Source organism: Chrysochloris asiatica, unplaced genomic scaffold, assembly GCF_000296735.1.
Source record: "Chrysochloris asiatica unplaced genomic scaffold, ChrAsi1.0 scaffold00010, whole genome shotgun sequence".
NCBI classification, from domain to species: domain Eukaryota; kingdom Metazoa; phylum Chordata; class Mammalia; order Afrosoricida; family Chrysochloridae; genus Chrysochloris; species Chrysochloris asiatica.
This window is the reverse complement of record NW_006408528.1, coordinates 15,848,161-15,875,886: the sequence shown is the minus strand read 5'-3', so window position 1 is coordinate 15,875,886 and position 27,726 is coordinate 15,848,161. Positions and strand designations below refer to the sequence as shown.

Sequence of the window (27,726 nt, the reverse complement as noted above, 5' to 3'; positions counted from 1 at the left end):
ACTCACAAGCCGCTCCTCAGAAACCCTATACAGAGTCACTATGAATCAGAAGTGACTGGACAGCACTTAACGACAACACTGGCTAGAAATAGAAAAATAATAACATGATTCCAAAATGTTAGCACGTACAAGGGGCTTCCAAAGTTCATAGAACAATGGAATTAAAAGATAATGAATGTTTTCCACAAATAATTTGAAACCCCCTTGTATGTGCCATTCATTCTTCTTAGACTTCCTGATTGTTACTTTTATTGTTTTTATAACTCCCTTTATTTGTTTTTTTAATTTTGCACTGTAAATAGGTTCTTGAATATCAAGCAGCTATGGAATGCCTCCAGAAAGCAGACAGAAGGAGTTTGTTATCTGAAATCCAAGCACTATATGCTCAGATGAATGATAGGAAAATGACTTTTAAAAAAGAAAGCGATCCATCAAGCCAAGGTATGTTGTGGTAGTCACACAAAGAAGTGAAAGTGTTTCCACTTGGATTCATTGCTTCTTATTAGTAATTAAAACACTTTTCCTCTTAGTCACACTTTCTCATTTTCATAACATTGAAGAAACAGTATACATTAGTTACAGGGTTACCTATTTGGTTTTAAATGGCTGTTTTTTTATTTAAAATCAACAGCTTTAAGTCCGTCCATTACGTTCATTATCTTTTTTTATATTGAAGCTCTGTGTTAAGAAAACACTTATACTTTACAAGATAACCACCTAAGAAAAAGAAGTTCACAATTATACTATTTTTAATCCCCTATTTTAATATAAATTGTAACAGAAAAGTACAAAATGTACATATATTGCTGCTGCATGCCTCAACTTGGTTCCTACTCATTGACCCTGAATAGGGTTTCCAAGGCCGTAAATCTTTATGGGAGCAGAAAGCCTCATCTTTCTCCCGCAAACCAGCTGGTAGATTTGAACTTCTGACCTTGCAGTTAGCAGTCCAACATGTAATCCACTATGCTACCAGGGCTCCTTACAAAATGTAATATTGTTGTTGCTAAGTTCCATGGAGTCGGTTTCGACTCATAGAACCCTCTATTGGGTTTCCAAGGAGCAGTTGGTGGGTTTGAGCTGCTGACCTTGTGTTCTCAGTCCAGTGCTGATCCTACAGCAGCACACTAGGATTCTAATTCCTAAACTCTATAAATCTGATTTCGTTCTATTTTTAAGCTTTATTGTTGTGTATATATTTTGTGTCTACCTTTGCTGTATATATGTTAGTTGATACATTTGTTACTGTATAGAATTTCCTCGTGTAGATATTCCACAGTGTGTGTATCCATTCTATGGTTCTTTTCGTGTTGCTATCAGTGCTCTTCTGGGCACTGTTACCCAAAGTTGCCTGGTGCATCTGTGCCTGAGTTTTCTGGGTATATACCTAGAAATAGAATTGCTTGGCATAAGATGCATATCTTCAAATTTGTTAGATAATGTCAAACTGGTTTCCAAAGTAGTTGTATATCAATTTATACACTCAAGCATTGCCTCACATCTCTGCCAACAGTTGGTCTTGTCATTTTTTGCAGTCTGGTAGGTATGCAGTGGATTGTTACTGCTGTGCATTTCTGATGTACATTTCCCTGCTTACTGAAGTTGTTCGGTACTTCCTCATATGATTGGCTCATTAAGGGTTCTACTTTTGTGATATGCTTGTTTAGATCTAGGGATGTCTGTTTACATTGTGTGTAAAGCTACAGATGGAAAGCATTAGAGATTAAAGAGAAATCTGTCATCCTGCCTAGTGATGACACACATCTGTCATAATAAAATGGCAGAAACATAATAAAATGGCAGAAACACATCTGTCATAATAAAATGGCAGAAATGCTTTTTACAAAATTTGAAAGTTACCGTTTAGCCTAATAATTGTGATTTGAAAATCTGGAACAGATTAAAATTGTTTTAGAAAAAAACAGGTGTAATTCAAGCAAATGCCTTATATTTAGATACAGGCTTTGTTGACATTTGTTTTTTGTTATTAAATGTTACAGGATTGATTCCAACTCATAGTGATGATATAGAGTTTCTGGGGAGCGGGTAGTTGGGTTTGAACTGCCAAACTTGTGGTTAGCAGTCCAGTGTTTATCCTACAGCATCCTCGAACACTTAATTAGTATCACATTGATTGGTAATTATTTATACATGTACAATCTTAATTTATGCCCCCTAAAACAATAGCTTTAAAAACCTAAATTAATATGATTGATTACCCTGCTACTATTATAAAGAGGATCCACTCTGACGGAGTATTTCTAGTTTAAAATGCTGTTTTTCTTTACAATAGCATTATCTATTTCTAGTAGAAGAGAGGAACGAAGGAATAGAGTCAAAATGAACCTCTCCACAATCCTAAAGTGATGCTTTAGTGGTTAAGAGTCAGGCTGTTAACCTCAGGGTCAGCAGTTCGAAACTACCAGCTGTTCCACAGGAGAAAGATGAGGCTTTCTGCTCCGGTAAAGATTTGAAGCCTCGGAAATCCTGTACAGGGACGCTATGAGTCGGAACCGACTCTCCAGCACACCTCCACCACCAAAATGATGTTTATTAACACCTGGGTTTTTCAATGTGCATATATATATAAGTTCATATTTTTGCAAATAGTGATATCCTTATGTATATTTTATGACCTACTTTTTTAATTTAAAGTTAAAGGATTTATTTTAGTTCGTTTTCATTTTGACAGACATGTACCAAGAGTTTATTTGGTGTTTTAAGGAAAAACTATGATTCAGACTCTGAGTTTGGACTTCCCTCTTCTGGATATAGAGTTGTAGTTGAGTTTCTGTCTGCAAAAGGGGGTGGGAGAGAAACTGAGCAAAATGAGCAAGTAGTGCTGATTATTATAGTCACAGTTCCAGAGAAAACTCCGGTGAGTAATTGGTATGGATAGCCAAATTCATGGGAATGGTTTAGTGTGAGCTTTTGAAATTCTGAATGAACAAATAGAAATTTATAGTTACATGATTGTGTAAACTGTTAAAGATTTTTTTACCTTCTAAGCCTTGTATGATTACTGTATTCTGTCAAGCTTTTATCATTTTTATATAAATTTATTTATAATTTTGAGATTTTTACTGTGTGAGGGACTAAGCATAAGGTGTGTTTATATCATCATTACCAAGTTTTTATATTTCACCAGTCTCTTCATATTCGCTTTGCAGTAAATCTCATACTAAATTATAAATAACTTCTTACTAACAAAAAACTTCTGTGCCAGATTAAGTTTTAAATATTAATAACATTTCATGTAGAACTTCTGGAATATAATATGCAGCAGAAGCAGTCTCAGATGCTGGAGATGCAAGTGGAACTCGGCAGTGTGAAAGACCGAGTGGCAGAACTGCAGGAGCAGCTGAGTTCTGAGAAAATGCTGGCTGCCGAACTGAAGAGCGAACTCGCACAAACGAAGCTGGAACTTGAGACCACACTCAAGGCCCAGCACAAACACCTCAAGGAGCTAGAGGCATTCAGGTGTGCCTAATTGCATGTTATAAGCCTATATTGGTGGAGAAAGTGGAGAATTTTGACATTAAGTATTGCAAATGTTAAGAAAATATAACATTGTACAAATGGGAATTCAAAAACGTTGTGGAACAAAATCCGTTATCCTTAAATTACATTTTTCCACAAACTTTTTGAAGCCTCTTCATCAATGATGTTTAGATAGCATGAAACTGTTATTTATGGAACTAACTACAGTTGAGAGGGAAAACAATGTAGTATTGGTAGAGAGAAAGACCAAGGGGTTGCTCTAAATAATGCCCTAATTTTTCCAAATTATAAAGTCATGATTACTGTGGCTTCAGTTCTACTTAAAATTTGTTACTGCATAAGCTAAACAATTTTGACATTTATTTTACCACCAAGTAATTTGAAGTGATACATATGATCTCAGTTAGGTACATGATTTACGTAGCTAAAATAACACCTGTGCTTATAGCAGTATAAATTTGTTGGTGTTGTAAATACTGAGTGTGTCTGCTTGCCAAAGTCACAGTCCAAGTTTAATTTGAACACTATACATGGTGATCCCCATAGTAGATAAAACACTAGGGGAAATTTGTATTGACATTATTTTGTTTGCATAGATAAATGGTGACTAATAGTTTTACTACTAAAGACAACTCATTTGAAATGAATCACCGTCTACAATCTTTAACCTTTACATGTTTTATTTCTTCCCATTTAGCTGGTTTATAATATGCCTCAATCTAGTGGGTAACTTTTCGGTGGGTGACTTTTCAGTGAAAGCTGGGATTTGTTCCCTCTTAGTCTATTCTTAGTCAAAATAATTCTATAAAAGTTCATTTGCCTCTTTAATTTAGGTTGGAAGTTAAAGAAAAAACAGATGATGTACATTTGCTTAATGATACATTAGCAAGTGAACAGAAAAAATTGAGAGAGCTCCAGTGGGCTCTGGAGAAAGAGAAAGCCAAATTGGGACGCAATGAAGAACGGGATAGAGAAGAACTTGAGGTAGTATTATCTTTGTCTTAAATGGTACCAGAAAATCCAAAACAAGAGACTCTTACTATAGTCCTCTTGCTAAAATTGTAACAATAAGGTTTTCACTACTAGTTGAGTACTAATATAAGTTATCTAAAATGTATCATAAAAATGTTAATGGTGTGATGACTGTTTTGCTACATCAAAGGATTTCTCTGTTGCCACATATGTTTCGGTGATACAAATTATTTGGTAAATAGAGAAATTGGGTTGGTTGATATAGAGATAGTGTTGGCTTCTGTAATGGTTTTCTCTTGCTCAAGGAGACAGGACAATGGGAGTAGAATGACCCAACTCGTCATCATCGGGACCTTTTCTGGTAGCAGGAGCCCTTAATGCTATAGTTTTAGAAGATTTTTAATGAGTCCTTTCTCTCCCAGCAGTGTCCCAGAGGTCCAGACCCAGCCTTCCCTGGCTCTCAGCTCCAGGCAGCTTATGCTGTGACCCACGCCCACTTGAATTGGAGCTCAACTTCCATTCACATCATCTTTCCCCCTGGCTCTGTTGCCAGCATTTCTGCCCCACTGCTTTATTTTTCTTACTATCCAGTGTGATAGCCTTCATGCATCCTGAGCTACTTATCTGGCAGGGGAGATAGTATCTCCCCAAGTTATGAATTTTTATTTTTTGATTACTACAAATTTGCACCAGTGTTTGTCCTTAGCCTTGTTTTCCCCATAAACATGACTTTTAGTATATGATATTGCAAAACACAGAGTTTTTCAGGAAATATCATATGAAGTGAGAATACATATATTTTTAAAGATTATTATCCTAAGGGCTAGTATGTCCTGCTTCATATTCCCTAGCCAGCTGTAAGAATGTTCTGGGGAAAAGTACCATTTAATTTACCAACCTTTTGTATGTATTTTTTGATGAAAATCAATACTTTGTCCAAGTAATTATACTCAGCCACTGAAAAGTTGATAAGCTGAATAATCTGTTCTGTATTCTATTACTAAATATTACCAACTTAATATTAATAAAAGCATAATTGTGTACTTAACAAAATCTCTTTAAACATAAATAAGTTCCTAAATTTTGTTTCCTTCTACAGGATCTCAGAGTTTCACTTGAGGGTCAGAAACAAAAGAATACTCACCTAAATCTACTTTTGGAACAACAGAAACAGCTTCTAAATGAATCACAGCAGAAGATAGAGTCGCAAAGAATGCTGTATGACACCCAGCTCTCAGAAGAACAAAGTCGAATCTTAGAGCTTCAAGTCCTTCTTGAATCTGAGAAAGTTCGAATTCGGGAAATGAGAGGTACCCTGGACAGGGAGCGGGAATTGTATGCCCAGCTACAGCGCAGTGATGATAATGGGCAGCCTCGGCCATCCGCACCATCTGAAGACCTGCTTAAAGAGCTGCAGAAACAGCTAGAGGAAAAACACAGTCGCATAGTAGAACTGTTAAATGAGACTGAGAAATATAAATTGGATTATTTGCAAACAAGACAGCAAATGGAAAAGGATAGGCAGGTTCATAGGAAGACTTTGCAGACGGAACAAGAAGCCAACACTGAGGGACAGAAAAAAATGCATGAGCTTCAGTCCAAAGTGGAAGATCTTCAGCGGCAGCTGGAAGAGAAAAGGCAACAAGTTTATAAGTTAGACCTTGAAGGAAAGCGACTGCAAGGAATTATGCAGGAATTCCAGAAGCAAGAGCTAGAGCGAGAAGAAAAACGAGAAAGTAGAAGAATTTTGTATCAGAATCTTAATGAGGTACATTGATACTTTGTTTCTTTTGTTTATTTTTGGGGGTGTTGAATAGAAATAAGGAGCGCAGATTAGAGTTAGGGCTATGGCTACTTCTAGGACTTTGATGTTAAAAGTTATGGTTAGAATTAGGGTTAAGGGTTGGGCTAGGGCAAGAAGTAAGGCTTGCTTGGTCTAGATTTTACAGTTATAACCAGCTTTATTTTTATTTATTTAATTTTTTCTTGAACTCTACTTGGTTTCCTCTTCATTTGAAGTTCTATCATTACATTATTCCCTTTTTCACTTTATGGCTTTTTCATTACATCTGTATCGCTAGTTCTCTATTTTCAGTTGTGTAGGTCCGTTTTACTTTGAGTACTTCCATATCGGCGTTCCACCACTGTCTTTCAGTTTGTTGTGCTCTGGTGGCTTGTGTGTTAATATGATGCTGGAAACTTTGTCACTGGTATTTTACATACCAGCAGGGTCACCATGGTGAACAGGTTTCAGTGGAGTTTACCGATGAAGACAGACTATGGAGAAGGAGAAACAGACCACTTCTGAATGGTTAGCCACTGAAACCTAATGAATATAAGTGGAACATTGTCAGATTATGCAGAAGATGAAAACTTTAAGAATATCAGCAGAACACTGTCAGATATAGTGCTGGAAGGTGAGACCCTCAGGTTAGAAGGCACTCAAAGTATGTCTGGGAAAGCGCTACCTCCTTAAAGTAGAGTTGACCATAAAGGCGTCAATGAAGCAAAGCTTTCAGGATCTTCATTTGCTAATTGGGCACAACTCAAAATGAGGAGAAACAACTGCAAGCATCTATCAATAATCAGAGTATGGAATATACAAAGAATGAATCTAGGAAAATTGGAAGTTGTCAAAAATGAAATGGAACACAAAATGAAAAATGGAACAAAAATGAAAAAGATCAATATACTAGGCATAGATGATCTGAAATGGACTGGTATTGGCCATTTTAAATCTAACAATCTGATGGTTTACTATACTGGGAATGTTAAATTGAAGAGGAATGGTGTCACAGTCTTCATCAAAAAAGACTATTTCAAGATCTATCTTGACGTACAACGCTGTCTGATAGGATAGTGTCCATACCCCTACAAAGAAGACCAGTTAATACCACTATTATTTCAATTTGCTCACCAACCATTAAAACCAGTGATTATGAAATGAAGAATTTTGCCAACTTCTTCAGTGTGAAATTGATCAAACATGCAATCAAGATACATTGCTAATCACTGGTAATTGGAATGCAGAAGTTGGAAAAAAAAAGAGAAAGGAACAATAATTGGAAAATATGGCCTTGGTGATAGAAATTGTTCTGGAGATAACATGATAGAACTTTACAAGACCAACAACTAATTTTTAACAACATAGAAAGTGACTATACACATGGACCTCACCAGATCAAATACCTAGGAATCAAATTGACTGTATCTGTAGAAAAAGACACTGGAGAACTCAGTATCATCAGCCAAAATAAGGCCAGGGACAAACTGTGAAACTGACCATCAATTTCTCATACTTTTAACATGTTATCAGGAGGGACCAATCCCTGGAGAAGGGCATCATGTTTGGTAAAGTAGAGGGTCTGCAAAACAGAGGAAGACCCCAATGAGATTAATTGATACAGTGGCAGCAGCAGTGGGTACAAACATAACAATTGTGAGCCTGGCACAGGACCAGGCAGGGTTTCATTCTGTTATGCGTGCATAGGATCGCTGAGAGTCGAAACCTACTCAGTGGCACCTAGTAACAACAACATATCTGGCTTGAGTTCTGGTTTGTATTGCCTTATACGTAAGTCTTAAGTTGTTTTCTGTTGTTGGTTCTTTGTCCAAAAAACTCCCTTTAATACTTTTTTTAAGTTAGTCTGATTTTTTTACAATTTCTTTTAATTTCTGTTTATCTGAAAATGTTCTCATTTTGCCATGGTATTTGATGGGCAATTTTGCTGGAAATAGAATTCTTGGTTGACAGTTTTATCGTTCAGAGTTTTCTATGTGGTATTTATTCCATTGTCATCTTTTCTGCATGGTTTCTGCTCAGAAATCATAATTTAGTTGTATTCATTTTCTGTTGTAAGTAACTATTCTCAGGATTCTTGTCTTAGGTTTTGAAAGGTTTTATTATAATATGTTTTGGTGGTTTTCTTTTGGTGTCTATCCTGTTTGTAGTTCGTTCAACTTCTTGAATGGCTCTCTTCTCATTTCTCATGATGTTAGGGAAGTTTTCTTCCAACAACACTTAGACAGTATTTTCTATGGGTGTTTTGTTTTGTTAATTTTTGTGTCAGCCTGTTCTGGAATCCCAAACACAGGTAAGTTATTCCTCTTGATTACTGTTGTTAAGTGCCATTGAGCTGATTCCAAGTCATGGTAGCCCTGTATGAGGTTCCCAAGGATCAGCTGATGGTTCCCGAGGATTTGCAGTTCATTGCTGATCCCACAGCCTGATTCGCTCATAAATCTTAGGCTTTCTTCAGACTTTCTGTTCTTTTTTCTACTTGTTCTTCTAGTAGATGAATATTAAGAGATTTATCTTCATGCTCATTCATTCTGCCTTCCATTGATTCAATTTTATTTCTTTACCCTTTCAGTTTATTATCTATTACTGAAGTCTTAGTTTTAATCTTCTGACTTTCTAATTGCTGTTTTTGTATTATTTCTGGTTTTGTTTTATTTTTTTCATTTGTTTGGCCAATTTGTTTGCTGAATTCTTTATAGTTTTGTTTGTGTTTTCCTTGATCTAATTTACAGTTTTCTTGATCATTTAAAAAAAAAATTTTTTTTTTAATTAAAAAAAAATTCCTTATCAAATAGTTCCAATACCATCCATGGTATTATATTTAATGACTCTAGTCTGGTCACTTGTTTAAGGCACTCTGTCTTCAGCTTCATGTAAGCTGAAATTGTCTGTTTTCTCTGGGACGTTACTGTGTTGTATTTATATTTATTTAACATTTGTATATTGGTTTGTTCTCAAGCACTTGCCACCTGTCTCCTGGTGGATGTGGTAGAGACTGGGAATGTGAACACTGTTTTCTATTCACTATTTGTGAACAGAAACCACATTCCAGAAGCAGGGGTGCTTTACCCAGGGCTCTCGATCCCGAGCTGTGCCACTGGCTGCTGGACTGGCAAGAGCAGGGGCTGGTCACGCCCCCAGCTGCCAGGAAAGCAGGAGAACAGGGAGAACTGCACTCTCCAAGCTGCCACCCTCCAGCCACACCCAGTGCCTCCAGGCCTCTGTGTGGACAGCGCTCACAAAAGCTCAAGAAGGCAGAACCTCTCCCGCCTACACAGCTCACTGTTCTGCTTTCCTTTGACAGCACAGTCAGCAGTCAGTGCGCGCTCTGCCCTGTGCTCAGTGTGTCTGCCGTCTATGCCAACTTGCCCTGAACTTTAACAAACAGAAATTTTGTTTCTCACAGTTTGGGAAGCTGAAAATCTAAATTCAGTGCACTGAATAGGGGAAGGCTTTCTCTCTTTCACAGTTCTGGAGGAAGGGCCTTATCTCCTTGCAGTGTCTGTGGACTGGGCAACCTTGGAACTGTCCATGTGTTGTGGTCTCAGTCTTCCCTGAGTCTGAGTTGTCAGTGCAGGGGACCCATGTCCAAAGACCATGGTCCCTCCTTCTCTACATGGGTCCTCTTTTTTATATATTTTTAAGAGTTTTGTAGCCCTTTGACCATAAAATTTTGATATTAGAGGAAATTAGTTAAATAGCTACCTCAAAATCTTTTTCAAAATGAAATCTATAGAAGTCAGTTTGGAATATCAACAACACTCGTATTTTTGTAAAAGAGAATGTGTGATATGCTGTTTGTTTATATTTATTGCCTTTTCCTTCACGATCCAAAATCATCAGCCAACCACATGGAGTTTAACCAATGATCGAACTAGAAATTGGGTTCTTCAACAGAAAATAGAAGGAGAAACAAAGGAATCAAGCTATCCTAAGCTGATTGAAATCAATGGAGGAGGAATTGGATATAACCATGAATTAGAAATGGTCCGACAAAAGCTCCATTGTATGGTTTCAAAAGTACAACATCTCGCTCAGAAAGCTTCTAACAGGTTAGTCTTTGCTGTCTGATCTTTGGAAATGGCATTCTTAGGTAAGCTGGATAGAATTCATTACTGACCCTTGCTGAAAGGTAGAATTGGGAATACATGTTTACATTGTTGTTGTTGAGTGCCATCGAGTCATTTCCAACCCATAGCGACCCTGTATAGGGTTTCTGAGGAGCGGCTGTTGAGTTTGAACTGCCAACCTTGTGGTTTGAACCCACCTGGAGGTGGAGTGCTTATCCTATGGCGCCATACCAGGACTACTAATGTCTACATTAGGAGATGATATTCTTTAACAAATTTATACACCTGAAAACAAATACTTTAATTATATCTCATCCCAAGGGAAGAGTATCCTTAGTATAAGGGAGAAGCAATAAATAAACGAGATTGTTGTCTGACTTGGAATCTCTGTACCAATAACATACCAAATTCAGAAGGCACCTTTTAATTCTCTTTTTCTTTAAGACTGCAGTTTGAAACAGCTGATGATGAAGATTTCATTTGGATCCAGGGAAACATTGATGGAATTATTTTACAACTACAAAAACTAATTGACCAGGCAGTTGAAGAGGTACAATTTTCTGATGCTCTTTCCAAAGCATTGAAAGCAAAGGTTTTAACACAAACCATATTGATCATTGGAACCTGGTAGTGTATTTTTCTCTTTTTATTTATTTCATATATTAATCTCAGTGTTCCTTCCCAACCAATAGAAGATGTGAAAGTTTGAGGAGAAATTAACTGCATTACCATTTTTGCATAATGACATTGATCTTTTATCATATGATTTAGAGAATGCACTTCTAGAAAGAATAGTTGGTGCCCATTGCTGACGCCTGCTCACCCTCAGACAGCTGCCATTGCCTTCACAACTGACTGGTCTGGGAGCCTTTGCACCTTTTCAGTCCTCTGTACTGACTCTTCTGTAGCATTTTATACTTTTGGCCTCTTCTTCTTTACACCGTCTTCTTTCCTCAGTCCCCTTCACAGGCGCCTCTCCATCTGCATCCACCTCTGTGTTTTACTCTCACTCTGAGTGTTCAACCTCCTCTACAGCCTTAGCTCTCATTAGGCCTATTTATTGGACAAGAACATATATTGAGCAACTGCTCTGTTCTGGTACTACGCTAAGTTCTCAGGATATCATGAATTAAACTAATTTTTAAAACTTCCCCTTGTGGAGCTTACCTTTTAATGGACTGGTGTTGTAGTCTAGCCCTTCCTCCTCAGGGCTGAGCTTATATTTTCAGTTAGTTACTAGGCATCTTTCCCCACAGGAATGTTTGGAACTACAACTACAATCGTCTCATTCTCTTTCCTGCCCCATACTCACCTTTCTACCTATAGCCCTGATCGTGGCCATGGTAGCTCCCAGTTTGTAAAGCCAGAAGTTGTCATTAACCCCCTTCTTTCACTGTACTCATCTTCTAGGCAGTCACTAAAGCCTGTGCTCTCTGCCTACTAAATATCTGTTACATCTCTCCTTCACTCTGCAACCCTCAGTCATTGCCTTCATTCAGGCCTTTGTTGTTGTTACTGTTGTTGTTAAGTGCCGTCGAGTTGGTTCTGACTCACAGCGGCCTTGTATAGGGTTTCCAAGGAGTAGCTGGTGAGTTTGAACTGCCAACCTGGAGGTTCAAACCGACCTTGCAGTCCAGTGTTTTATCCCACAGCACCATTTCCCACATGGACTTTTACAACAACCTCCTGATGAGGCTCCCTGACAGCAGCGTCTGTCTCCCCTAACTCACTCTGCACTTCACACTGCTGCCACAGTTATCTTGACACATTAGTTTTGTTTGTGGCACACTCTTGTCTAAAGTCCTTCATGGCTCTCCATTACCTAAGGTAAGGTCTGTTATCTACAGAGTGTTGTTGTTAAGTGCCTTTGAGTCAGTTCTGACTCATAGCGACCCTGTATAGGTTTCTGAGGAATGACTGGTGAGCTTAGACTGCTGACCTTGCAGTTCAAACCAACCTTGGCAGTCCAGTGCATTAACCCACAGTGCCATAGGACTCTGTACCAAGCACCCTGTAGTTCTCCCTAAAATTAATGCATTCTTAGTCAGGTCTGGGGCACACATTCTTTTTCTTTGGTTTAGTATACATACCTTTCCCTGTCTTCTTTTCTGCTTGGTAAATCCTTGCTTATTATTTCAGAGTCAACGCAAGCATTCTGTCTCTTCACAAAAACTGTTGCTCTTTGTGCCTGCCCACATTTTATATACATTATTCACACACATTTTTGCTTATGACCTTATGCCATTTTTATTTTTATCTTTTAGCCTAGCTTAGTCTCCCCAAACACTACCTGTGGGTCATTGACTGAAAGACTACTGAGACAAAATGCGGAACTGACAGGACACATCAGCCACCTGACTGAAGAAAAGAATGATTTAAGGAACATGGTTATGAAGCTGGAAGAGCAGATCAAATGGTTTCGGCAGACTGGACCTGGGAGAGATTACGTATGTTTATTTTTGTCATGTTCACATGTTAGTTGTGCAGTGCTATATAATTCTGATTTTTAACTGAAAATTAGCATGCATGTGACTTTCAGTTGGATCTGTAGAAAATTTTTTTAGGAATGACAATAGTAAAATCAGTAGCTATAACTTATTGGGAACCTTTTCTACATTAGACTCTGAGTTATATACATACAAAATCTCTAATCCATAACCAGCCTTGCCCATGAGAAAGCTGGACTTAGGTCAGTGTTAAAGCAAGTTATGAATCCTGACTTGTCTCTAGTTATTTATCAGTTAGGGTGATTGTGACTCTCAGTAAAAAAAATGCTGTACTTATTTCACTCTGGAAACTTAAAATTCTTTCCCATTACAAAAAGATGTAAAGTAAATTGCTCGCTTCTGTAAGCAGCACCCAGTTTAAAAACAGGACAGACCTATTCGGCTCCCTTGTCCTGTGGCCCACACATGTGTACATGGTGGGGGTGCTGTTCCCTCCTTCCTAGTGCACTGTCTCAGCCACAAGCTCAACACATGCATCCAGATGGTTTAACTATGAAGTCTCTTGCCCCATTTTAGTCCAAAGCTCTGCTAAATCCGAACACCTTCACTAAGGCCAGATTTTCACAGGCTATTTGGTTTATAAAGCTAGTCTTTTGGTGAAAGGCCATATATTTATTCTTTAATGTCAGTTGATACAGGTTTTTACTTTCTCTGAGGTTGGAAAGCTGAGATTTCTATAGCCCCCTTGGAAATGCCTTTAATGTGTTTAATGTAGATTCCCTTTTCTCCCCCTGAAGAATTGCCTTTAAAAAACCCAAACACCATGAAAGTCAGATTTTGGTCTTTGCAGTCTTGTAGGTTTCCCTTCAGCGGTGGTGCCAACATTGCTACAATTATTGCTTCCGAAAAAGAAATCTGGAATAGAGAAAAGTTGTCCCTCCAGAAATCCTTGAAAAAGGCAGAAGCTGAAGTCTGCAAACTGAAAGCTGAACTGAGAAATGAAGCTCTACTTCAAAATCTGAGCCCTGATTCCGAGCATGCCACTTTAAAGGTAGGAGACGTGTTCCGTCTAAACATCCATCCCAGCCGAGCCTCTGCTTTCATCTCATTGATGTCAGACTAAGGAAATGATGTCACGAGTACAGGTGTGGAGCTAGTCATAAAAGGCATATGGAGAGGCATGCCAGGACTGGGACCAGATTACATCTCTATTAATGGGCACAGAGGCAGCACCCTGGGCCCTAGGTCCCTCTCCTCACCATCTCATCCTTAGGGGACCAACAGAATTTTATCTCTTCATTTCCCAGCCACAGCTCTACTACTGTTGCAAGAGTCTGATAGATGGTAGGTAATAAGCCCTCTGAATATCTTCTCTTTATGGACTAGTAATGAATATTGTCATAATAATTAATCAGTTAACATAAATCTAAAACAAAAAGAGAAGTATTTATCAAAGAACTATGGGGTGAACGTAAATGTGTTCAGGAAGAAAGTCATTCATATTGAAGACGTGAAATAGATTGGTTGTCAGAATAGTAGTAATAGTACAGTTTTAAACAAAAAAACTCAGATGATAATGAAATAACAAAGTTATTTTTATAAATTTTATGAATAGGAAGTAAAATTCAAAATAAACAAAAGTATAACCAAAACTGTAAGTTAGTATTCAGACTCCAATGACTAAAAAGAAGCAAAAGTAGAAAAGTTAAAAAATTTATGTTTACTTTCAAATTGCTAAAAGTATAAAACAATGGTGATGCACCTGCTGATCTATTCTTCTTATTCTATTCCTCCTCCTCCTTATTCATAGTATCGAGGTAATCTTCCCCTTTGGAGCTGATTATAGCGATTCTGTTACTACTGAGCCAAGGTCCTCCTAATGTGCCATTCTTTAGGACTCTATCCTGGATTATATTCCCACCTTACAATGTTTCTGCCTTACAGGAACAGACATTTATTCTCAGACAGTTTTGTTTTGTTTTCTATTGTTGGTGGGATTGGGATGGGGTTAGGAGTAAGGAGTTAGGGTTAGGACTAGACAGAGTCCAGGACTTCATTTAGTGTTAGGTTTATGGTTAGGACTAGGGTTAGTGTTTGGATAAGCACTCAACCACAAGGTTAGTTTGAACCACAGGGTCAGCGGTTCAAAGTCACCAGTCACACCTTGGAAACCCTGTATAGGGTCATTATGAGTCAGAACCGACTTATGGCACTTAACAACAAAGGTTAGTGTTGCAGTTAGGGATTGGATAGGGCTAGGAGTAAGGCTTAGTATAGTTTTAGGGTTATAGTTTCTTTGTTGTTTTTTTCCTTGAAATCTACTTAATTTCCATGTCATCTGAAAGTTCTGTAACTACATTAGTCACTATTTTTTTACTTAATTGTTGTTGCAAACTGGTATTTCTGATTCCTTGTTTTCAGCCTTGTAGGTTGGTTATCATCTGTACTCAAAGGAGTCTTGGTGTGGTACTGAAGGATAAGCACTGTGCCACAAGGTCAGTGGTTCAAACTCACTGGCCACTCCTTAGGAACCCTATACCGAGTCACTATGAGTCGGAACCGACTCAGCAGTACTTAACAACGTATCTGGGTTGAGTTCTGGATGACTTTGTCATCTATGTTGTTAGTCTCAAGTTGTCTGCTCTTGTTGATTCTCAGTCTAAAGAACTTGCCTTTATTGTTTTTTGTAAGGTTGGTCTGCTTTTTGAAAATTCTTTTAATTTCTGTTTATCAGGAAATGTATACCATCGTATTTTATGGACAGTTTTGCTTGGTATATGATTTTTTATTGTTTTTTTTTTCTTTCAGATTTTTATATGTTTTTTCCTATTGTCTTCTTGCCTGCATGGTTTCTACTGAGAAATCAGAGCTGTTTAGGTTTTCTGAGGCATGGCTATGGGTTTGGACCACAAACCTTGCAGTTAGCAGTCCGGTGCTTACCTTACATCACCACATATCTCCTAGATTCTGCTGAGTTCCATTTAAACAGAAAACCTTCAAAGAAATGTCTTATATTCTTTCAAAAACACTTCAAATTAATGAAAGTCTGTAAGTTAGTTTGGTATTAGTCATTTTAGTTATAAAGCAGGACTGTATGTCTAGGTTTCTAAAAAACAACTCTTGCAGAAACATTAATATTTTTCACTTTTCTCTCTTTTTCTCTTAGAGATAAAAGGCAGTCTCTTAGTAGTGGACAGAGCCCCATTGGGCAAATTTATGTGTTGTTCTGGTCATCTTGCAAAGGAGCCTTGGAGGTACTTAACCTGGTAGAATAAACACTGGACTGCTAACCACTATTCAAGCCTACCAGCTACTCTGGGGTAGAAAGAGGAGGGTTTCTGCTCCTGTAAAGATTTACAGCCTCAGAAACCCTATACAGGGTCACTATGAGTGAGAATCGGCTCTCGATAGCAGTGAGTGTGGGGGTTTTTGTTGTTGTTTTGTTTTGTTTTTGTCTGGTTATCTTTTAGAGCCACAAATGCACTTCTTGTCTGGATTCTGAGGAAAGAGTTCGAATGACTTCTTAATTATGTCTTTATATTCATACCTCGTTTAAACAGAGAATTTATGGTAAATACCTGAGAGCAGAAAGTTTCCGCAAAGCTCTGATTTACCAGAAGAAATATCTGTTGCTGTTACTGGGTGGCTTTCAAGAATGTGAAGATGCCACGCTGGCCCTGCTTGCCCGGATGGGAGGGCAGCCGGCCTTCACGGATCTAGAAGGTATCACCAACCGTCCAAAGGGCTTCACCAGGTTCCGCTCTGCTGTCAGGGTTTCCATTGCAGTTTCAAGGTAAAGTATTTGAAAGAGAATGTGTTTTAATAGATTTTGTAAAAGGATTCTGTTTTTGAAAAATCCCTATTTCTTGGCTGTTGTTCTCTGTATTCATGTGGTGGTGGTAGCTGTGTGCTGTTGAGTCAGTTCCAACTCAAGAGCGACCCTATACGGGGTTTCCGAGGTGGCAAATCTTCGCAAGAGCAGAAAACCTCATCTTTCTCAGGCTGAGAGACCAGTGGATTTGAACTGCTGACCTGGCAGGTAGCAGCCCAGTGCCTAACGCACTGCACTACCAGGGCTGCTTCTGTATTCATGTGTGGGAGACATTCGGCAGCACTAGAATCTGCTTGCTTGTTTTCATAGGTGCTCGTTCTTTCCGCAGGTGTGCGTTATGCTGTGCTGCATCAAATGCTAGGAGGAAATACAGGCATCTGGTGACTCAGACTCAGGGATGCCATAGGCAGACTGGATGCCTTTGTACACAAATCTGAATGAGCTCATGCATTAGCCCAGATATATAAATCAGAGATAATAAAAGGGAAAATGATTTTTAAATCTCCACCTTTGGCTGACACACTCATTTAGGCAGGTACTGAGCCTGGAAAGCGCTTGGCCTAAGTGCATCTGGTCAGAGATTAGTACTCAGGGCTTTGAACTCTGCCATCTCATCACCTAGTCCAGAATCTTATTTTACAGAAGAGGAAACAGTCAGGGAGAGGCTCCTGCACTGTTGGTAATACGAGTAAGTCTCCTACATTCCAGCCACCACCGGTGACTGTAGCAGAAGTCAGGTTTTAAGCTCCCTGTCCCCGGTAACTCTAGCAGAGGTCAGGTTTTAGGCCCCCTGTCCCCGGTGACTCTAGCAGAAGTCAGGTTTTAGGCCCCCCAGCCCCCGCTACTCCACGTGTAGTCTCTTAGTGTCTTGGTTCCAGTTCCTCTTTCCTCCCCTTTCAAGATAAGTACAGGAAATGCACTGTTGAAAAAGGCATGATCCTGGCGTACGGGCAGCTTACTTTCTTATCAGAAAGCCCACCTATATGCTTAAAAAGTAAAAAAAGAGAACCAACTGCCATTACCCAGTCAGTCCCGACTTACAACAACCCTGTATAGTGTTTCCAGCAGATTTGAACTGCTAACTTAGCAGTTACCTGTTCAGTGCACACGAGGACTCCATGATGAACCGACAGGACTGAGTGTAACTGCTCCCTCCCGAGGGTTTCACAGACTGTTGATCATTAACGAGCAGATGCCCTCATTTTCCTCCCTCTGACCAGCAGGTAGATTCGAACCACGAGCCTTTCAGTTAGAAGCCTCACATAGAACCCACTGCACCAGCCCGGCTCCTTGTGCACGTGACTTAGAAGACAGTCGTTTTGGTTAGAGGAAGTTGGAAAGGCTCCACCAGAGCTGTGGGAAACTTGCCCTTGAAGGACTTCTCACACACGGCCACCATCTTTCCTTGTTTTGTAAATCTACTCATCATATTTTGACACATCAAGAACTGAGCCTTGAAACTGATTAAGAAATCAGAACTGGCACTCCAAAAAGCTCGTGGGGCAGGATGGGGCGGGCACTAGATTGCTACATCTAGCACTGCCACCCCTGCCATGTGAGAGGCCACCTGAGCCCTTGGTCTGCTTTCCCAGCACTAGTTCACTCCTCTCACCTTAAGGGGTTTGTATTCTCTTTCCTCCTCATCTGCCCCTTACCCTCCATTTGTTGTTAGTGTTTATTATTATTATTATTATTACGTGTCTCTCTTCTTTGCTCATCCACTGTTCTCTGTTCTGTTTCTCTCTTTCTCATGTGTCTACCTCACACCCCTGAGCCACATCCTTATGCTGACAATTCAAGAGACCTCTGGTACCTGAAGCATGATTCCAGTAGATTTTTCCTCAAGTGCAGCGCATTTACATAGCTTTCCATTGGTGGTAGTGGTAGGGATGTGCTGTGGAATTGATTCTGCTCAGGGCAGAAAGCTTCATTTTTCTCCCACGGAGCAGCTAGTAGATTCGAACTTCTGACCTTGTGGTTTATAGCCCAGCTCATAATCAATCCACTACACTAGCAGAGCTCCTTAACTTTATTAAGTGGTTATAACAGTTATGGTTTTGCATCAAGTGGACTGGGCCAGGATTCTCAGTGGTTGGCAGTTAAGATTGTACCGCAGGATGTGATGTGATGAACCAAAGCTTTGGGATACACCACCATTAACCCCATCACCACCCTGTGGGAGACTTCCAAAGGTGTGGCATGTACACCTTTTATCTTACAAGAGATAAAAGGAGAAGACTTGAGCGGAGGACAGAGCCAGGAGTGGACTTCATCCTTTGATCCTGGGATCACTGCACTGTGAAGTTACTAGATCCAGGAGAATGGTGCCAAGATGTATAGACAATCTCCAAATACTGGGTCAAAAGATGCCGAGACAAGGACCTTTCTCCAGAGCCAAAAGAAAATGCCTTGCACAAGAGCCAGGATTATGAATTTGGTCTTGAAGCCTCCAAAACCATGAGAGAAGAGCATTTCTGGTTGTTCAAGCTGTCCACTGGAGAAACTTCTGTTAGAGTAGCACTAGATCACTAAGACAGCAGTTGTGTGATTATATTGAAATTTTGTTTTCAGGCATAAATATATGACTTGATCTTTGTGGGAAGTATATGTGTCATCTTTATATTATGGATATTTTGTGAAATTTTATCTTGGGATCTTTTTTAGAATGAAATTTTTGGTTCAACGATGGCATCGAGTCACGGGTTCTGGTTCCATCAATATTAACAGAGACGGCTTTGGACTGAATCCAGGTGAAGTCAAAATGGCATCTTTTTCCTACGTTGGTGATTCTGTAAAATCTGCCATGTGTTGTGCTTGTCCAAGTAACAAGTTCTAGAATTAGTGGTGCCCAGAGACCGAGTCCACCCTTATAACAGCCTGGTGCCTTTGCAGTTTGACAGACGGTGTCTGGCATGCTGATTCTTCCAGGTACCTACTCTTTTCATGCACTGTCTTAGATTCTGCCAGCCCTGTGATGCAGGTACAGTTCCTATGATGCTCACTGTCCAGGTAGGAAGCTGAGGTGTAGAAAGCCTGTGTCGTTGGCTCCAGATGACTCAGTAGAGAGGTGGTGGCACCAGCATCAAGCCCTAACAGTCTAGCTCCAGAGCCCTCACTCATGACTATATTTAAGGCTCTGCTTCAAAAGAAGACTACAGCTCACACATTAAGTAGAGGAGTTACGGTGTAAAACTCTCAATATTTCACTGTACTTAAATAGGTTTCTGAGCTTACCAATGGGTTACATAATAATAGCAACAATACTAGTCTGCTCACCACAAGATTGGTGGTTCAAACCCACCAGCTGCTCCTTAGAAACCCTATGTGAGATCGCTATGAGTTAAAACTGACTCGATGGCATTTAATCTTAATCAGCAGTGAAAACCAGTGAACCTTAGGGCTTGAACATTTCCGGCATCAGGCGGGCAGCACAGAGTTCACAACACAGCATGACTGTTGGGAATTGACATCCCACTGCCTACACAGAGCTTACCAGTAGTGAGCAGCAGAGAGAAGGGAGCCTAACCAATTGGCTTTTTGAAATATGCATCCTAACACTGTAGCATAATAAATAACAGGTGAAGTTTGTACCACTGTATTGAATTATTTAGTGCCGTCGAGTCGCTTTCAACTCATAGCTACCCTGTATAAGGTTTCCGAAGAGCAGCTAGTGGGTTTTCACAGCCGTTCAAGCTGACCTTTCAGTCCAGTGCGTACCCTAAAGTGCCACACCAGGACTCCCTGTGTTGTATTGAGCGATAGCAAATTGTGATTCCAAGTTTTTCTCTGACAAAAGTAGTGTGATAAAAGCTGTATTAGTCTAATATATTTTATCCACACCATCTTTTCACACTCAAGTGCTGGTGGGATAAAGCACTGGACCACGGTCAGTTTGAATCACAAGGTCGGTGGTTCAAACTCACCAGCTGCTCCTTGGAAACCCTATACAGAGTCGCTATAAGTCAGAACCGACTCAGCAGCACTTAACAACACATCTTTTCTACCAGACAACACACATCACTCTTTAACCTCTCATCTAGTTATAACTAAACAGTTTTTTTAAAAGAAAAGATTCCAATAGACTGATATTCAAAGATAAATAATATTTGAAAGCCAAATTTTTAGTTTACTATTGTTTCCCTCCTTTAACTAGGGTAATTTAAACCCTCAGTGAGATGATTCCTACTCAGTGACCGTAGAGGACCAAGTAGAACTACCCCATAGGGTTTCCAGAGCTATACACCTTTACACCTTTCTCCTGTGGAGGCATTGGTGGGTTCCAGCTGCTGGCTTTTCCAGTCAGCAACTTAGCACTTAACCACTGTACCACCAGAGCTCCTAAGGTTAATAGAAAATGATCATGACAGTGTGTCAGAGAAGAACCCCATAGGGTTTTCACTGGCTGGGTAGATTCAAACCTCCAGCCTTTCAGTTAGCAATCCAGTGCATGAACTGTTTGCTGACCCCATCCTTCCCCAGAGACGGGGGCTCAAAGTATAGAGGATAGCTGTCTTCTGTGCCATAATTTGTAGACGTTGTTCAAGGGCATGGTACTTTTTTTCTTCACAAGGTACACTTTGGATTAATTTAGGTGCTGACAAGACCGATCCATTGTACCATTCTTCTGGAGGGCTGGAGCTGTATGGAGACCCAAGACATAGTGCGTACCGGACGCGATCAGATCTGGACTACCCTAGGTCTCCTTTACCATTTCAAAATAGGTAAGAAGTTCATACAGTTTGCTTTGAATAGTTAACTATATTAATGACATTTTCAGAGAAAGATGACATTGTGAGAAGGCTTTGACATCTTTGCATTTTGTTATATATAATTTACATAAACCCTAAGGCTCAATCAGAACTAATTTTTTAAATTGTAACTATTTTCCAAAGTTATAAAAAACATAGTTGAACAGTTAGATTGTCAACAAACTATTATGCTGATTAGAAAATGGGAACATTATCAACTGAAATTGATAGTCTCTGGCCATTATGAAAAACAAAGTCTGTTTGAAAAGATAAATTCAGTAGCTACTGGAGAGCATTTTTCCCATTTCTAAATTCTTAGGCTTTTTTAGTGGTTTCTTTGAATTAATTTAGAGTTTTTCTTTTTAACTTTCCAAACTCAGAATCACAGGACATGCAGAATTAGACAATGTGCAGGGGCCTACCTTTCAGGGCCAGGGGTTGGGGCAGGTTGGTAAACTGACTGCATTGTTTTTGAGTGGTAACTTCATGTACGTATTTTCTAATCCTGTAGGTACCCAGGCCTTCCAGCTGATTTAAATCCTGGCTCCCTAGCCTGTTCTCAGCTTCAGAATTATGACCCTGACAGAGCCCTGACAGATTACATCACCCGGCTAGAGGCACTGCAGAGACGACTGGGAATTGTACAGTCAGGTCCGAGACCCAGAGCTCTCCTTTCTGTAGTGGGAACCCTTGGCCCTCCTTCTGAGGGTAATCAAATCTTCCAGTTCAGTTCTGTGTAACAGACAAACTGAGTTAGGAATTTAAGTAATTTTATGTAAAGATACGATTTACCACCCTGAATTCTACCCTGTGTCCCCAAAAGGGTTCCTTATTCTCATTCAGCAGGCTAAGATAAAATCTACAATGAGCACCGTGTATAAAGAACTCTGAGACTACAGCGTCTGTTAGACAACATGCCCCCCCTAAATCGTTCAGGGTCAAAAGCAGGCATACAGTCAAGGGGTGAGGAGAGAAGGAAAAGCTGTTACCATAAGCACTTACTTATTATACAGCCATTATCACTACTTTTCTGTGTGGTCAGAAAATTCAGAACTTTCTAAGACTGACCTTTCATTTTTCTTTTTGCTATAACAAAAAAACCCTGACACTTAAGAGGCCATTTCCCTTTCATGGGAAAACTGGTGCTTCTCTTCGATTTATTACTCATCCTGACTTTGATTCATTAGACAATTTTTTTTAATTTTTTTTATTAAAGACCCCCTTTTATCTGCTAGTCAATAACCTATAAGCTAGTAACAGGTTATTTAGTTTATTTGGACTCCTGGTCTGGTGCTATAGGATAAACACTAGACCACAAGGTCGGTTTGAACTACAAGGTCAGTGGCTCAAACTCACCAGCCACTCCTTAGAACCCCTATTCAGGGTCACTATGAATCAGAACCAACTTGATCGCACTTCACAACATATTCAAGAAATAATTTGTTTAATCCAATTAACTTGTAGTGAGAGGAAGCTTTCATGGCTGTTTTGTTGATTTGGTTTGGTTAATGAGTGTTGTCTTGTGAGACCAAGAATTTGAGGAGTAAAAGATTTATCAAGAGGAAGAAATTATAAAGCATTCACCCTACGGGGCACTTAAAAGAAAATCTTAACATTAGCTGAGCATATCTTGCCTTGGAGTCCTGGTCTGGTGCTGAAGGATAAGCACTGGACTTCTGACTACAAAGGTGGCAGTTCAAACACACCAGCCACTCCTTGGAAACCCTGTACAGGATTGCTCTTAGTCAGAACCTATTCAGTTGTATTTAACAAACCTTACTTTACTATGGAGTGCTGGTGTGGCACCACAGGATAGGTACTAGGCTGCTAACCACAAGGTCAGTGGTTCAAACTCACTAGCAGCTCCTTGGAAACACTATACAGGGTCGCTATGAGTCAGAACCAATTTGATGGTACTCAACAACCTTACTATAGAGCCAGCCACAGTGTGACTTTTAAATATATATCCAAAATATCTTTTAAAAACTAATTTATGAAAGAGTAAAACTTTCAAAGGGGAGCGTTCAGTATAGTAAAAGTAATATACTCCCCTGGGTGAACTCTTCAGAGTCGTATATCTGTCTAATTTGAAATCATTTATATGTCCTGCTTTTTCTCTCACAGGTTCAACTACACAGTTTCATGCTGGCATGAGAAGATAGTCCTTTGAAAACATCATCAATCAAAGTTATTTTAAACAAAATCCCTTTTATAAATCACTGGTTCTTTTGTGCTTTTGTATTGTGAATATTCAGTGGGACCAATAGGAACACAGCTTATGATTGTATGCAAATCCCTCGCCAGCACATGAAAACTGGAATTTGTATATAAGCATTGTGTATGCATTCATGCACAATAATCATTAGATTACCTGTATATTTGTGGAATGCTAATTTAAACAGTTAAGTTATAAAACCTCGTGTATTTATCAAATGGGTGAAGAAAAATTAAACTTTGGCACATTATGATACTGCTGAATGTGTAGCTTGAGATGTCCGGCAACTTTTCTTAAAAGGCTACTGAAGTTACATGTTTCTGCCTAATATATTTGCTACTGGTGATACAGACAGAAATATCACTCGTAGAGACCTATTTTTGTATAATGGTAGAAGTTTTGAATTTTATGGGGTATTTTGTCAAGTTCTGAAATAAACATTACTTCACCATTTTACCCACTGTACATGTGAACCTTCATTTTTAACAGAGCCGTGATTCGTGGTGCCCATCATCTCATTGTCTCGAATACACTGGACTTAGTGATTCCAAAAGAAAGTTGTCCTAGTTTTAGAATTAGAAACTATTTTTCTCCTCCCTTCATTGGGCCAGAAGGTTTTCCATGTTCCTTTACCATCAACCTTAAACCCAAACTGAACCCACTGCCATCGAGTTGATTCTGACTTAACCCTGTATTGGCTTCCCTAGGCTGTGTATCTTTACTGAAGCAGAAATCCTCTTCTTTCCCCCTCGGAGTGGCTATTGGGTTAACCATCAACCTTGGAGTTAGTAGTGTACTGCTTATCCTACAGCACCATCAGTCTCCATGATCAACCCTGCACCTATCATTTTTATAATGTTGTATTAGTGTTTTCATGATTAATATGTGCTTTATTAGTGTTATTTGTTACTGACCTCCAAAGATGTGTCCTTAATTAAGCCATGGCCCATTAAGATGCAGAAATCATTTAATGCAAAGAATTAGCTACAGAGACAAGAGTCAAGCAATATCGTACTGTCCAAACCAAATTCAGACTGGGAAGCTTTCACAAAGATTTGTTGTTGTTCATAAGTGCTGTCGAGCTGGTTCTGACCCACACCGGCCCTGTATAGAGTTTCCAAGGAACAACTGATGAGCTTGAATCACTCTACCGACTCTGGTTCAAACCAACTTTGCAGGCCAGTGCTGCACCAGGACTCCTTCACAGAGAGACTGTATTATAAATCTCATTGACATCTTATCAGTCCTCTCTCATACCAACTCACTAAAATGGCAAGAACGACAATGTTCGATGCTTACTCCCAGAGGATATGTCTTGCCGTTTGTTAACGACTTATGCACTACAAATAGAACAAGACAGCAAGTTAACCATTCTTGGAGATTACAGATAGCTAAATTTCTCATATTAGCACCTTGATTCCAATCACGGGAGGTATAGAAACAGCAGAGGTATTCTAAGCAACCAGCTTAAAGCTAGTGGGTAGACTTTCTCAACTAGTATGCCTTGCTGTTAGCATAGTTGTTACAAATCGCAAGGTCAGCAGTTCAAAACTACCAGCTGTTCCACAGGAGAAAGATGAGACTTTCTGCTCCTGTAAATTGACAGCCTCGGAAACCCTGTACAGGGTCGCAACCGACTCCACGGCACATAACGACGACGACAAGGCTCTTCTGCTCTACAAGGGAGAAAGGAGCAGATGGACGAGTAAGTTGACCAATCTGCATTCACTTTCACTGTATGAAAGTAGTTGTTAAGTCGGATCCAACACATAGCAACCCTGTATAGGGTTTCTGAGGAACAGCTAGTGGACTTGAACCACCAACCTTGTGGTTAGCATTCCAGTGCTTATCTTACAGTGCCACAGCAAGACAGGTATGCCTTCTTTTATTAGGCCTCTGCTGTCTTAAACTTGCTCGTGCTTCTCAGTAATTTTTTAAATTAAAACCTAAATCCTTTGATGCCTAAAACTATTCATTAGATATAAGCAACCCTTATTTTATGCAATGAATCATTTTCAGACATCTTCTCAAAATGTTTGCCAGTGTATGAAATGTATAGGGAAATGAAAGAACAATTGTAATTGTTTCATAAACCATAATTTTCAAAGTAGTGCTGGAAGTAAGATATTTTAGGAGATCTACAGCATTTTTAATGCAGCATGAAAACATCTGTGGCTTACATTGACAAAATCATGAGTACTGCTAATACTGCTGTGGTTTGTGGCCTACAGCCATAAATAACCAACAAACTACTGAGTCAGTTCCCACTCAGAGACCCTAGAGGACAGAGTAAAACTGTTCTATATGAGTTCCAAGACTGGACATCTTTATGGAAGCACATAGCCTCATCTTTTTCCTGTAGAGTGGCTGGTAGATTTGAACCACTGACTTTGCAGTTTGTAGCCCAATGTTTAACCCACTGTGCCAATCATGGCCCCTAATTCATAGTTAAGGGGAGTATTAAAGTGAAAGATGGAGTCCTGGTGTAGCACTGTGGGATAATGCACTGGACAGCACGGTCAGTTTGAACCACAAGATCGGTAGTTCAAACTCACCAGCCGCTCATCAGAAACCCTATGCAGGGTCGCTATGAGTCAAAACCAACTAGACGGCACTAATAATAAAGTGAAGGATGGGCACACAGTGGCTCCGTATGGTAAGTACTGGACTGCAAACCATAAGGTTCACGGTTTGATTCCACAAGTTACTCCACAGAACAAAGATTAGGCTTTATGTTCTCTAGAAGCTTTAAAACTTCAAAAACCCTATACAGGGTCACTGTGAGTCAGAACCCACTCTTAATAACAGCAACAGAGTGGAAGATCAGCAGAAAGGACGAAGGCCCCCAATGGGGCAGCAGCAGTGGGCTCACTCATGACAACAATTGTGAGGAGGGCACAGGGCCGGGCACTGTTTTCTTTCAGTTGTGCACAGGGTCACTGTGGGTCAGAGCCTACTGGATGGTACATAACAACAAAAAAATTGCTATTAAAAATCAGTGAAAATAAAGCTATGGGGTTATTTTCCCATTCACCTTCCTGGATGCGCTGAATTCTAACCAATGAAGTACATATAACATTCGTGAACACTGAGTATTTTGTTTTTTCAAAGAGAATTTTAATATGAAAAACTGTCCAACAGCAGAGATTTTTCCTTCATAATAATTAAATATGAATCTTCCAGCCTTTTTGTCTATAAACAAAACCGTACTAGACATAAGAGGAAAAATATTTTGGCCTCATCTAGTAAAGTCAGGTTATGTGGTCCAATTCTAGCATCTCACCTAGAAAGCCCCTGTTATAATTACGTTAAGTTGATTCTTGAACACAGGTTTTACAGAACACTTCTCCAAGGACCCTGGTTCCATGTCAGTCACACAGATCCTACTGCCAGTTTCAGATTTTGTATTGAAGGGGGTGAGAGGGAGTTTGTTAATCTAATTTAAATTTTAATTAGGAAAACTAGAAATGAAAACATTCCTAATTGGACACTAGGGAAGAAGCAGGGAACAACCTTGGATCAAAGACAACGATTTTCCCCTAAAGACTTCCACAAAGATGTGACCTTATGAAATCAGATAAATTATCCACCAGAGAGGTAAATATGTAGTATTTAGTAATTAGATACAGTTATCTGAGCAGATTTAGTAGTATTACATATATATATATATATATTTGTATAATATATATGTTTTAGGAAATATTACTGAAGCCATGGTCACAGATTCCTGTTTTCCTATGCACAGTGCCTTACTGTGTACAGAACAGTTCAAGCATTGCTGAGTGTCATAATATCATCGAAGAGCAACTGATGGCATTCTCTGTCATCCAAACCTTAAAACATGATAGTTATTCCCTAACCTCCCACCTCCCCGCATGCAAAAATAAGTCCCAGGTAAACGAATAACCTATGGCTTCCAAGTACTTCACTGGGCTTCCTATACCTTGAACTAGACCTTGTGTTTAATTTCCAAGGACTATATATGCTATTATAATTAGCACCAAGAAATTTTTATTTGTATTACTTAGAATCTCACAAATGCCTAGATCATCCCTAGAGAATTCTGTTACAAATGAGCTGTACTTCATTAAAGCACATATAAACAGTATTCATCGCAAAACTATTAGAAAGTATTGAAAA

At 39.4% G+C, this 27,726-nt stretch overlaps 1 protein-coding gene across 1 annotated transcript in view; it reads left to right on the top strand.

The window, feature by feature from the left end:
- The window catches only part of AKAP9 (A kinase (PRKA) anchor protein 9), a 152,593-nt gene extending 128,757 nt beyond the window's left edge, over positions 1 to 23,836 (top strand). Inside the window, exons 35-47 of the mRNA XM_006834394.1 lie at positions 303 to 441; positions 3,261 to 3,480; positions 4,335 to 4,485; positions 5,573 to 6,241; positions 10,118 to 10,326; positions 10,789 to 10,894; positions 12,609 to 12,791; positions 13,642 to 13,842; positions 16,352 to 16,584; positions 19,288 to 19,373; positions 21,215 to 21,344; positions 21,883 to 22,022; positions 23,496 to 23,836. Of these exons, the coding sequence (XP_006834457.1) occupies positions 303 to 441; positions 3,261 to 3,480; positions 4,335 to 4,485; positions 5,573 to 6,241; positions 10,118 to 10,326; positions 10,789 to 10,894; positions 12,609 to 12,791; positions 13,642 to 13,842; positions 16,352 to 16,584; positions 19,288 to 19,373; positions 21,215 to 21,344; positions 21,883 to 22,022; positions 23,496 to 23,533 (2,505 nt within the window). The 3' untranslated portion in view covers positions 23,534 to 23,836. The remainder of the gene's footprint in view (positions 1 to 302; positions 442 to 3,260; positions 3,481 to 4,334; positions 4,486 to 5,572; positions 6,242 to 10,117; positions 10,327 to 10,788; positions 10,895 to 12,608; positions 12,792 to 13,641; positions 13,843 to 16,351; positions 16,585 to 19,287; positions 19,374 to 21,214; positions 21,345 to 21,882; positions 22,023 to 23,495) is intronic.
- The last annotated feature ends 3,890 nt before the right edge of the window (positions 23,837 to 27,726 follow it).